The sequence below is a fragment of the Apium graveolens genome, chromosome 9, assembly GCF_009905375.1.
Source record: "Apium graveolens cultivar Ventura chromosome 9, ASM990537v1, whole genome shotgun sequence".
Lineage (NCBI taxonomy): Eukaryota > Viridiplantae > Streptophyta > Magnoliopsida > Apiales > Apiaceae > Apium > Apium graveolens.
In genome coordinates, this window is record NC_133655.1 from 78,930,391 (window position 1) to 78,944,044 (window position 13,654).

Sequence of the window (13,654 nt, forward strand, 5' to 3'; positions counted from 1 at the left end):
AAACCCTAGCGACCAAGAGAGAAGATGAAGAGAGCAAGAATAAACGACTTTGTGCTAGTACACATCCAATCCTTGCGTCCAAGCACTCGTGTGAATACCGATAGAGCGTAGATCTACGAACTAAATATATATTTTTCACATGGATCCTGCGGTGGGTTTTGATTTTATTCAGGTTTTAATTTAATTTTATATCGTTTCCATTGCGTTTACATCGTTTCCATCGTAAATGCCAAAGCACATCCTTACCCCCCGGTGAGGATAACCCACCAGACTACATGACAAGTGATTCCAAGCGTAGAAGTGCAAAGTGCGAGATAACCCCAGAGTCTCTCGTCGAGGATAACCCGCTGAATACGGAGACAGGGCTCCCAAAGCACACACTAGATGCTTACGACCGTTTCCCTGTGAGAATAACCAGCAAGACTACAGAACGACGCATGCGTTACATTTATCCGGGATGTTGAGCTCTCAAAGGGCCCTTTTTCTTCATAAGGCGCGCCCTAGGAAGGGTTGGAGTCCTCCGGAGTCCTCTCCCATGTCTAGGGCGCGCCCTAAGTAGGGATAGCTCCCTCAGGGATCCTCCTCTTCTCTTGTATGATTCTTATGCTTTGTTTACTTCCCAGTTTAGTTGCGGGAGCAACATTCTCGCTAATTATTCCTTGTCGTCCCAGTTGCGTTGCGGAGCGGCCACCCCGTGCGGCCATATGGCACGGGGTTCCCCCTAGGAGGATCCGGGGACATTTTCCCGGAACCCGGGTCGTTCTTCGTTTCTTGGCACTCTTTCTCTCTTAGTTTAAGATCATCCTTTATAAACTCTTCATCAATACTTGTTCTTCGTCGTCGTCTTCTACTCTAGCGACTGTCGTGGTATCGTCGTCGTAGCGGTCGTCGCGCACTTCCTCCACTATGGTCGTTGTAATCTCCCGTCGTAATGGTCATCGTAAACCTTCATATACAATTTCACCAATCGTGGTAATAACTTTTCATCATCAATAGTTGTCGTAAGCGACTCCCAAACAAAGAGAGCCCTATAGGGGGTCTCCAAGACTCGTCCGTTTGTCTTCCTCGACAGTCATCTGACCCATTTCTTAAAAATCCGATGAAATACCATGACGATTTTATGGTATAATACACCTTATAGTTTTAGTGCGACTGGTTACTTATTATTTTGTGCAAAATTTTGTCCAAACATTTCCCCATTAATTAATCGGAAAGAATAGCCCTTTCTGATAAACCAACCAAACAAACAAACTCAGAGGCTATTTTCAGCAAAGACCCCACCTTATATGTGCATGTAGATGTGTGTTATAGGTTAAAAGTGATTAATAATGATACATCAAAATATGTAATGTAAGAATTTAATTAACATGAATTTGAGCGTACAATCCATACCTGTGTTCACGTGAGACTTATCTATACTGCGAAACTCTATATCCATTTTATGATTTTATAACCCAAAAAATATGCTTTTGTATTATGATACTTTATTTTCTAGTCCCTTAATTTGCCGTCACATCTTATCAACAACAAGAAAATCCGAAATTCTAAATTTAGAATTCGACCTGATCAAGAGCCCTTTCTGGAATTATGTTAATGTATGACATGATAAGAATGAGAAATAAAATGATATTTAATAATCCCATACGGTGGTAGTAATATATTATAGTTATATGACGTTACTGGGGGTCCTATAAATGAATTGACAAGTATTACTGATTAACTGAAATGTCGTTACTCTTGGCCACCTCCGAGAGTAGTTAGAACCATCAGCTAAGTACTGTTGTACAATGTTTCCTTGTACAAAACCCCTAAATTGCTTTAAATAGTTGAGTAAATAATTAAGCTAAATAAATTTACCTCACTTTAGTTAAAAGTCGTCATGTATGGGAAGTGAATTATTGGGCTCCTGGGTCTTGACTCTTGATGATACTTCGTTCCTTGCTAAAAATGGTAACTAATTCATATTAAATTGGAGTATTTGCTTAATTCTTATTCTAAATTTAATATCGCTAGTTTCTCTTCCGGTTTATAATGTTTATATAAAAATAATTTCATGTCCTATTTTCTTCATATTAAATAATATGAAAATTATTCAGAATATATGTTGTAAATTCTTTAAGCATGTGAAGTAAAAAGTATTTTGATCAAATTCGATAAAGATTCTTACAGAACAAGTTGACCAAAATGGGATTAAATTTTCTAAAAGGACATAAAAAAATTTATTAACTGCTTGAATGAAACAAAAAGTCACAAAACTCATGACAACGACTACGAAATTTTAAACAAATTGGAGTTAAGAGCAAAAAAAATTTAAACATTCCAAATGTATAATGTTTTTGAACTGATGCACATGAAAAATATTTAGGACCATCGAACCACTAAATATTGCTTCACACCATACTATCCCATTACCCTAGCCTCAGAAGTCTCAATAGGTCAGCTGCTTCAAAAGGGTATGTTTTCAGCATCTTTCTGAAGAAAACAAGAAGAAGAAGACTAAAGTCCACGGAGACAACAACCACTGTAAAGTAGTCAACTTATTAGGCCTGTGATTAATTTTTAATAGAAAAATAGTAGGTGTACAGAATGGTGTACAAAATTTTGTAAATAATAATATAGAATGCGTTTTAATTGGAGTAATCCCATATATTCACGTTAACAAAACCAATTAAAACACTACACATTAATTGCAATTTTATTATGTACTCTTATTAATCACAGCACTTAAAAAGTAGTCTTATTGTCTTAAACTATGCACCCCCACATTTTCACATGCCACCATTAACATTAACTAATACTACATAATCCAAGCACAAATATGTCATTCTCCCTTAAAAAAATATCGGCTGCTTTAGGTTCAATAATTTCCGAGCTGAGCATAATGTCACATGCACTGAAATAAACAAATATCCAGCTACAAATTTTATCTATATATAAATATGTTTGTTAAGTAGTTCTCAGAAGCTTAAGAAACTTATTTGCTTGATCAGTTGAATTTGTACTAGTAGCAAAATTATGGGTCGTGAGGTTGATTTGGAGTTGAGCACCAGTACTGAGACAACTCCAAAAGTTGTATCAACAGGTCCAACGCCCGGGGGCTCAGCGCCCAGAACTCCTAAAGTTGTATCAACAGGTCCAACGCCCGGGGGCTCAGCACCTAGAACTCCGAAAATTAGGACACCAGCGCCTATATCGATTCCTTCACCTTACATAATCTCTGCACCAGCATCACAAGCGCAGACTCCCAGGACCAGGGGAGCCAGAACACCGGGATGGTCTAGGAATATAACGCCAAGGTTCTTGACTCCTTTAGGGAGTCCGATAAGGAAGGCTTTAAATTTTGTAAAACTCGACCCACAGGACGCTTGGCTTCCTATTACTGAGTCGAGAAATGGGAACGCTTATTATGCAGCTTTTCATACTTTGTGTTCTGGTATTGGATTTCAAGCTCTTGTGCTCCCTGTAGCGTTCACCGTTCTTGGTTGGTAAGTAGCATAAATTGAGTAAGAAGTATCTTTTTTAACTGCTAGTTATTAGGACCTTTCACTTATAATTTCTACAGACTAGGTTATAGGTAAGTTTACATGCTCATACTAATTTCGTCAGTGTGTACTTTGTTTACTAATAAGAACATGCGGCTTAAAACAAATTAGTATGTCGAATTTTGCAAAATTTACTCTGACATACTTATAATTGACTTTAACTTTGGGTAGTTTATTATGTCATTACTTTAGATTTCAAAACTTATAGTTTGTCAAGTGCACTCTTAAAACTTAGAAACTGTGAAATCAACTTTAGGTATATATTCAGATAATCAATGAAGTAGGTCGAACTTAACATGCAGAGTGTGTTTTGGTGATCGGAGAAGTGGTCAAACTTGCTTATCATAAGTTATAAGCCAAATAACAGAAGCCTTTTAAGAGCTGTTTTGTACAAGGTTTGCACATTAGATTGTACATGTAGATATCTTGTAAGCTAGCTATGACCATGTTTGCGAACATTCATAGGTTCAAATATTGGTTTGCTATGGTAGAATCATGTATTGTGTCTGCACTTTATATGCATATGCTGGCATAGAATGTGGGTGACCAGCTAATCTGAGAACCAAAAAAGTGCGTAAACACTAAATATTTCCTACGATTAATTTCAGGACATGGGGAATCATACTATTGACATTGGCATTTACATGGCAACTCTACACCCTGTACTTGATGGTGCAACTACATGAAGACTTCGACAAAGAAATTCGATACAGCAGATATATGCAACTAGCAAATGCAGCTTTTGGTAATTAACATTACAACGAAAAATGATCATTTGAGGGAGCTTAAGTGTTGGCTTAAATCCTCCGTTATATTGGGAGAGAAATGAGATTCCTTACTCTCCCCATTAGCAAAGTCCGAGAAAGACCTTGATGCACCTCCATATATATATATATATATTTTTATGTTTTATAAATTTTTCCTAACTAGTTTTTGTTGTCTACTTTATAAAACTAATTATGAAAACATTATGATTGTTAGGTGAGAAGCTGAGCAAAGTACTAGCCCTGTTTCCAATTGGCTACTTATCAATGGGAACATGTATTGCTCTAATCATCATCGGAGGATCTTCAACCAAGAGATTCTACGAAATAGTATGCAATCCCATGACATGCAGCTCGCATCAATTATCAACTACAGAATGGTACTTGGTGTTCACAAGTGCTGCAGTGCTGCTCTCTCAGCTTCCTAACTTGAACTCTATTGCTGGTATTTCTCTCATTGGTGCCATCACTGCTGTTGGTTATTGTACAATGATCTGGATTTCCTCAGTTTCCGAAGGCAGAATCCCTCATATCTCTTACAATCCCGAGCTCTCTGGCTCCAAGATTCAGAAAATTTTTGACATCCTTAATGCTATTGGAATTATTGCTTTTGCCTTCAGAGGTCATAATCTTGTACTTGAAATTCAGGTACAGTTTATAGTTGTATAAAGGTACATGCATGCACAACTGCACAAGTACACACATATGATGGAGATGGAGGGATCACTATCTGATCATCTTTGATATTAGCTCAATTTCAGTAGTAGTTTGAAAAACTTATCAACAGCGTTACACTTAAAATAATTGTTGCAGGCCACCATGCCCTCAAGTGAGAAGCACCCTTCGCGAGTACCAATGTGGAAGGGAGTCAAGGTCTCATACACAATTATTCTAATGTGTTTATTCCCTCTTGCCATAGGTGGCTATTGGACATATGGCCAAATGGTTAGTTATTTTATCACATATCTAAGTTCGGATATGATTCCCGCTTAGATATTTATGTTAACAAAATAATCCCAACTAAAATTTCAATTTTTGGAAATAATATACACTAGAAGACTAACACATTTTCTCAATTTTATGGATCACTAGATTCCGGCTAATGGTGGGATCCTAACAGCTCTATTCGTGTTCCATGGACAAGATACTGCAAGAGGCTTATTAGGGTTGATAAATTTTATAGTGGTAATTAACGGAATAAGCACATTCCAAATATATGCCATGCCGATGTTTGATGATATGGAATCAACTTACACAACCAGGTCTAAGAAACCTTGTCCTTGGTGGCTCCGGATCATTCTCAGGGCATTGTTTGGATACTTCTGCTTCTTTGTAGCTGTGGCAATGCCATTTCTAGGAAGCTTTTCCGGTCTAATTGGAGGGATATCGTTACCAGTGACCTTGGCTTATCCATGTTTTATGTGGTTGATTATTAAAAAACCAAAGATTTATACTCCAGTTTGGTGGCTGAATTGGATTCTGGGAGTCGTTGGAATTTGCCTAAGCGTGTTGCTAATTGCTGCTGGGATTTATGTGGTGATACACACGGGTGTTGAAGCTAGCTTCTTTAAACCTCAATAATTTGTTATAACGGGGGTGCATAGGTTTTACAAGTTGTAGCTCCTGCAGGATATGAAGGAAGATACTTCATAATGGACTGCATGAGTTTGTTTGTAAGTTTGATCTATTATATTTGTTAGTTAGAAGTTTGTTTTCAGAGTGTTAAGAAGTATATTGTGATGATGTTAATTTTAAGTGTATTGTTTCTATCAATTTTTCCTTGCATGACTCTAAGTTCTGTTTCTATTTTTCTACAACTATTTGCATTATTTCAAATGCTTTCTAAAACTTGTAACATTCTCTCAAAAGAGTTTTGAGAAGTGAAGGTATTGCTCGCTAGATATAGCATTTAACACTTAATTCTAGCTAGCTAGAGGAAGATATAGTTTGTGTACATCTAACACTTAACTCTAGCTGCAAAAGAAATCTAGCAATCTGCTAGCTAAGGTTATAGTTCGTTGATGCCGGAGTAAATCGAATGTTGCCCCATGTCATCTATGCTGTTGAATATAGAACAAGCCAGTATTAGCTAACAAAAAAAAAACAAACAGCAGTATTACTGATTCATCATTCTAGCCAATATTTTAATTCGAACTATTAATAGAATAGGATACCTAGTCAAAATTATACATTTAAAAATTGGATATTATTGCCAATTGGGAAAATAATCTTTATAATGGAAGAACAAGTTCTGTCTAATGGGAAGGTATTCTAGTGTTGTCCTATTTATATTATCTTTGGTGATCGTATAAACTTTTACACATGTTATATGCAGATTGGGTTCTTTTTCTCTCTACCAAAATTAAAATAAAAATTGTTTGTATACAAATTGTCAAATTGATTGCTTCATGTGCTATATTAGTCTAAGCAAGCATCAAGGTAATTTGAACAATCAGGTGCTCCATTGATATATTATACCTCGAATATCTACCAAATTCATGGGGTCACAAATTCCTCCTAATCTAAAAAACTTCCAGTAGAGGCTTCCAAATTGAAATCAATATTTAAAATCATACAAATATTTTATAAAATTACAAAGCAAACTATTGTTTGGCCTTTTACTAAATAAATAATTCGAATTTTGTTAGAGTTGAGCACCAGCCTCAAATGAGTTGAAGCTACCATAGTGACGACCGGTACAATGCCTAATCTGCTTACGACATTCATTTGACCTCATTACTACTTTAGTTCTCTTGCATAAACTGATTTGACATTGGTGGTTTGTAGCTGGTCCACCATTTATCACCTGACAAAGATTCTAATAATATTGTCGTACAAACATTCTACACTCTTTCTCCCTATATAAAGTTGAGATGGATGGATTCAAAGAAACAGATTGAGTTAGGGAGACTCCATACAAAACAATATTAATAATGGAGGACTCGGTGGAGATAAACATACATGAATTGGTACAAGCAAGATCATCAGGAAATCAGGTTTTGCCAGAAATTAATGAACATGATCGATGGCTTTTGATGATGGGAACTGAGACACTGGACCATTGGCTTCCGATGACAGAGTCACGACAAGGAGGTGCATTGTCTGCTACATTTCTCCTTATCTGCTCTGGTATGGGTCTTCAATCTTTTGCACTTCCTGTCGCGCTCGTCTCCCTTGGATGGTACGTTTCCATTTTTGCATGTTTTAAATTACTTTCATGACTTCTAATCGTTTGCTTATCAAGTTTGTTACTCTGTAGTTCAGGACTGAGATTTTTACAAAATGATATTTACGTTGTACAATGTGGAATTGTAGGTATTGGGGTATAATATCATTTACCATAGGATATCTATGGCAGCTCTACACCACATGGCTACTTGTTGATCTTCATGAATCTGTGCCTCCTGGTATTCGCTATAGCAGATTTATGCACTTGTCAGTCGCTGCTTTTGGTTAGTATGCTAGTTACCAGTATTTTAATCCTTCAAAATTTATGGCATTCTTATTTGTACCTGTTTAAGTAGTCATATTTTGGTCCCTATTTTTTTTTCTCAAGTAGAAATGGTACAATTGCAGGCATGAAGCTGGGAAAATTACTTTCATTGTTCCCAATAATGTATTTATCAGGAGGAACATGTGTTCTCTTGATTATAAATGGAGGAAGTTGTTTGAGAAGTGTGTACATAGAAATATGGGGATATGACAACACGAAACCAGCATCATTCGATGCAAAATGGTGCCTTTTATTTATAATTATAGCCGTTATTCTGTCTCAGTTCTCTCCCAACTTGCATTCTACTGCAAACATAGCTGCTCTTGGAACATTAGCCGCTGTCATGTATTCTACCTTGTTAGCGGTCCTCTCCCTTGTCCAGAATCGTCCCAATGGCATATCCTACAGTGTCAAACAGGCTCCCAAAGAACACAAGGACATTTATGGAGCTATTAGTGCTCTTGGATTGATTGCATATGCCTTCAGAGGCCACAACGTTATACTCGATATTCAAGTGAGTAAAGGAATTTATATATATTTATTTTTATTCGCAGGAATGTATTTTGCACTCTACATAGCATTCCCATATTTTGTAAAACATGTGTTTATCTACTTGGATAATTTGTTTATATGTTATGTTAATGGTGCAGGGAACTATGTCGACTTGTATAAAGCAACCATCAAAAGGGCCAATGAACGGAGCAGTGTCAGTTTCATATCTAGTAATTGCAGCTTGTTTCTATCCCCTTACATTAGCTGGATACTGGTCTTATGGTAACAAATTACTAACTAATGATAACATGCCATTGCTAAGGTCATTCATGGAATATCATCATAGCAGCATGCCAAAATTTGTCAAGGCTTCAATATACTTACTAGTTGTGACACACTTGATAACCATATTTCAAATCTATGGAATGGTAGTTTGGGACAACTTAGAGCGGATTTACGTTACCATGAAAAATGATAGATGCCCCAAGTGGGTGCGAGGAGGAATAAGAGCATTGTTTGGAGGATTTGTTTATTTTGTGGCGGTGGAGGTCCCGTTCTTAGGAGCACTGTCAGCTATTCTCGGAGCGATCACAGCAGTGCCTGTAACATATATATACCCTTGTTTGATGTGGATTATCATTAGGAATCCTGGTCGGACAAGTCCAATGTGGTACCTCAATGCAGGAATTGCTGTTTTAGGTGTAGTGTTGGTTCTGTTGGTGGAATTTGCAGCTATTAGAACTTTAGTTCTGTATGGCTTTAGCCTTTAAGGCTAGTTTCTTCAACCCCTAAGAAATGACCATGCCGATGCATGGACAAGAACAATAAGTTACATATTACCTACACAAAAGCATAAAAAATCCATTATCAGGAATATCTCTTTATCAACAGAGCAGCATATGTTACTAATGTATTGAATATCTCCTAGGAGATTAATTTTTGCCTGTTGTATTAAAACAATAATCCTCAACATCCACATGCCATAGATAGAAATAGTGTGATACATTTTCTTATTTGTTGGTATAAATGTGAAATTAAATAATTTTTTATTTTAATATATTCTTACATTTTGAAAATTTAATAAGAAAGATGGAAGACCAAAAACATCAAGGCCGCCTGAAAATTAGCAATGTGTGTAACTCTTTTACGTAGTGGACGTTTGATTGGTAAAAATAGATGTGATGGATTTTGAGATTAGTGTAGCCACTCACATTGAATTTGTACTCCGTAAATTAAAATGCTCAAACTCACAACTTTTATTTGAGATTGTTAGAATATATATTTATTATATATTATTAGTGATATATTATATTAAGGGTGTTTTCGTAATTTAACTTGAAACAGTTTATTATATAAATATTGAGACATGTATCATGATTATTAAGTATTAATTAAATCCTAGTTGTTTATTTTGTCTCTCTACTTTTATCATGGTATCAAGAGTTAGGTTATGGAAAAAATTAGTTCGTTGATTGCTCTATTATATTTATTTGAGGTTGTTTGTTCTATTCATGGCTTTCGGTAAAGATGATTCTCTTCAGTCGATTAGTATTCAGCAGAATTTTGCTATGCCTGCATCTCCTTCACTAGGTTTGTCCATTATGACTGCTGATGGTTCTCCTATGTTATTGGAAGATGTTGGTTCTGTTGCCACAACTAACGTGTCCCTATCTGATATATATTATGTTTTCAGCCTTAAGATGAATTTGGTTTTCGTGAGTCAGTTATGTGCATCTAGATATTAACTCTCATTCTCTTCTTCCACTTGTTGTGTTCAGGACCCAAGATCTCAGAAAGTGATTGAGATAGCTCGTAGGCAAGGGGAACTCTATGTTTTGGATGAACTGAAAGTTTCGGATGTTAGAGCTTCAACTTTTAATTCATCATCTTTTCGTTTGAGTAATTTTTCGTCAGATTTTTATCTTTGGCATTCTCATTTGGGCCATGTGTCTGTCCCTCGTTTACAGTATATGGTATCTACAAGAGTTTTAGGATATTTAAAAACTCATGATATTTTTTATTGTAGTGGTTGTAAACTGGCTAAATTTGCTGGTTTGTCATTCTATAAATGTGTTTCTTTTATCGTTGCACCTTTTGATATTATTCATTCTGATGTGTGAGGACCTTCACCTGTACCCACAAAGGGGAGTTCTAGATATTATGTGTCATTTATTGATGATTATACTCGTTTTACATTGGTTTATATGATACAACGTAGGTCTGATTTTTTTGATATATATAAGGAATTTCGTGCTCTTGTACATACTCAACATCCTGCTGTTATTAAATGTTTTCGTTGTGATTTGGGGGGTGAATACACTTCTAATGAATTTTTCCAGTTACTTGCTTCTGATGGTACTATACGTCAAACCTCGTATATAGACACGCCTCAACAAAATCGAATTACTGAAAGAAAATATTGTCATATTGTAAAAAAAGCTCGCTCCTTCTAGTTGTCCGCTCAGGTTCCCGGTGTGTTTTAGGGGGGGAGCAGTTTTTAATGCGACATATGTGATTAATATGATTCATACTTCTCAAAATTCAGGTGTGTCTCCCTTTCAGAAATTATATGGAGATTTTCTAGACTATTCCTCGTTGCATGTTTTTGGTTCCACTTGTTTTGTCCTTCTCCCACATGTCGAGCTTACACAATTAACTCTTAAATCTGCTTTATGTGTTTTCTTGGGTTATGGTTTCAGTTAGAAAGGATATCATTATTTTGATCCTGCTAGACAAAAGTTATATGTTTCTCGTCATTTGTGTTTCTTGAGCATATTTCATATTTTTTTGTCCCTGCTAGTTCCCATAATATGACACAGACAGATCTCATTCGTATTGATCCTTTTGAGTCAAATGTTGATGAAACTTTGCCCACGGCTCCTAGTATTTCAGTTCTTGAGACATCTCAGACTCCCCCTCATCTCCTCTCCCGTTTACGACTACTTAATCCTCTCCAGAGATTTTGGATTCTCCTCCTCCCACTCGTCAATCTACTCGTATTCGTAAGTCCACTCGACTTCCTGGTTTTTCTTATTCATCTTATTCTCCTTCATTTGCCTCATTTATTACATCTGTTCACGGTTTATCTGAGCCTGTTTCCTATAGAGATGTTGTTTGTGATCCTTTTTGACAGACAACTATGGCTGAGGAACTTACTGCTTTACATCAGACACATACGTGGGACTTGGTTCATTTACCACCAGTGAAACATGCTATTGGTTGTCGTTCGGTCTATAAAATTAAGACCAAATCTGATGGTTCTATTGAGCGCTATAAGGCTCTGTAATATCCGGGACATGACGTGTAATTATTTTTATCAATAAATGATCATTATGTGATTATTATGTGACTTTTGGTGAATTATTTGATGATTGGTGATATTATTTGAATGTTCATATGTGGTAAAGTCTAGGTATGTTAATTTTATTATATCCAGAATAAAATATAGATAATTAAGGTATTTTTCTGGTAATTTTTGGAGTATTATATGATTTTATATTGGTTTATGAATTTATTAACTATTTTCTGAATATTTACAAAATTATTTTATAAAGCCGGGAATCGTCCAACCTCAACCGTTTTTATGTTTTTACAACCCGAAACTCTTCCGAAAACTCCTTCCTAACCTAATCTGGTAATTCCGGACACTTTCCATGTTTTGACTTTTTCGATCCGGATTACGGTTTGACCCGTGCGCGGCCCGGCGCGATATTTTCGATACGCTAACCCTTTTCGATAACATTATCTCCGTACAATCGTTTTATAAAAGCCCGGTTTTTGATAATTATCCGAAATAGGATGACGTTTATCCAAAACAGGATAGTGCTTATCCAAAACAGGATAGTGTTTATCCAAAAAGGATAATGTTTATCCAAAAGTATATTCAAGGAATATTCCAAAGCATATTCAGGGAATATTCTATCCAAAAATATATTCAAGTAATATTCCAAAGCATATTCAGGAAATATTCTATCCAAAAGTATATTTAAGGAATATTCCAAAGTATATTCAAGGAATATTCTCAAAATTTCCTCTATAAATAGCCCTTTCTGTAGTTTTATTTCGCGCATATAATTATTTCACCAGTAAAATTTTTATAATTATCCTGAGAAAGTAGTAAGTGTTCTTCGTGTTCTTCATAATTAAACCACGATTCGAAGGTGTTATCGAACTCCGATTCGGGCGTGCAATATATCAAAATGAAGCTCTCGAAATTCTCTTTCTGAATCAACCATTTGTTTTTGCCCAAAAATCAAGAGGAAGCGAAACATAAAAAAGGAAAGCAAGTGGTTAGTGAGTGGGAACCAACTGACAAGTGTTAGTGAAGTGAAAGCGAATTGATAAGTTAAAAAGGAATTTGGTGATGGCGGGATCCCCAGTCGAGTGTGCCAGCTAGGTTTACAGGTTGAAGTGGAGAGAGCTAGCGGAAGTTGTGTGGTAGTGTGAGCTAACAGTTGTAATAAAGTTGACTTCAAATATATGATAAATAAATTTGGGATTTGGTACGTTTGTAAAAATAAGGTTGTGGCTTGTGGACATACATTAAACTGTTACGATCCTTGATTGTGGTAAGTAGGATCATTGCATATATATTATTATATTTATAAACAGGGTTAAATATGATGTGTGTATGTGTTGTGGGCCCCAAACTTCTGACCCGGGTTTGGAGGGCGTCACAGGCTCGGCTTGTTGCTAAAGGTTATTCTCAGGAGTATGGTTTGGATTATGAGGAGACATTTGCACCTATTGCAAAGATGACGACGGTTCATACTCTAATTTCAGTTACTTCAGTTTCCAAATGGAACATATATCAGTTAGATGTTAAAAATGCTTTATTGTATGGTGATCTACATGAGGAAGTTTATTTGACACCTCCTTCTGGTTTTCCTCATCAGCTTGGTTATGTTTGTCGACTTCATAAGTCATTATATGGTCTACGACAGGCATCTCGTTGTTTGGTTTGAGAAATTTTCCACGGTACTTATTTCACTCGGTTTTCATTCTAGTCATCATGATTCTGCTTTATTTGTTCATTGTACAAGTGCAGGTCGTATTCTCTTGGCTTTGTATGTTGATGATATGATTATTACTAGTGATGATTGTGCTAGTATTGAGTCGTTAAAACAGGAGTTGGCTCGTTGTTTCGCTATAAAAGACTTAGGTTTGCTTCGTTATTTTTTGGAGATCGAGGTTGCTACTTCATCACAGGGTTATCTTTTATCACAGTGTAAATATATTGTTGATTTATTTGATCGTACTCGCCTTACTGATAATAAGATTGTGGATATTCCTCTTGAGATGAATGTTCGATATTCGTCATTTGATACTCCTCTTTATATCGTACTATTGTGGGTAGTCTTGTT

The 13,654-nt window shown here is 36.1% G+C and overlaps 2 protein-coding genes across 3 annotated transcripts; both read left to right on the forward strand.

Annotated features, from left to right (window-relative positions):
* Positions 1-2,779: 2,779 nt before the first annotated feature.
* On the forward strand, positions 2,780-6,079 carry LOC141687103 (lysine histidine transporter-like 8). The gene is made up of 5 exons (XM_074492262.1): positions 2,780-3,485; positions 4,151-4,287; positions 4,524-4,954; positions 5,120-5,251; positions 5,399-6,079. The coding sequence occupies exons 1-5, from the start codon at positions 3,016-3,018 to the stop codon at positions 5,885-5,887; spliced, it is 1,659 nt and encodes a 552-aa protein (XP_074348363.1). The 5' UTR covers positions 2,780-3,015; the 3' UTR covers positions 5,888-6,079.
* Positions 6,080-7,216: 1,137 nt separating this feature from the next.
* On the forward strand, positions 7,217-9,393 carry LOC141686205 (lysine histidine transporter-like 8). 2 transcript variants are annotated; one of them, XM_074491255.1, is made up of 5 exons: positions 7,217-7,487; positions 7,622-7,758; positions 7,883-8,313; positions 8,450-8,521; positions 8,614-8,768. In XM_074491255.1, the coding sequence occupies exons 1-5, from the start codon at positions 7,240-7,242 to the stop codon at positions 8,635-8,637; spliced, it is 912 nt and encodes a 303-aa protein (XP_074347356.1). In that variant the 5' UTR covers positions 7,217-7,239; the 3' UTR covers positions 8,638-8,768. The 2 variants fall into 2 exon arrangements, with proteins under 2 accessions (XP_074347356.1, XP_074347355.1); XM_074491254.1 differs by having other exon boundaries at positions 8,450-9,393.
* Positions 9,394-13,654: the final 4,261 nt, after the last annotated feature.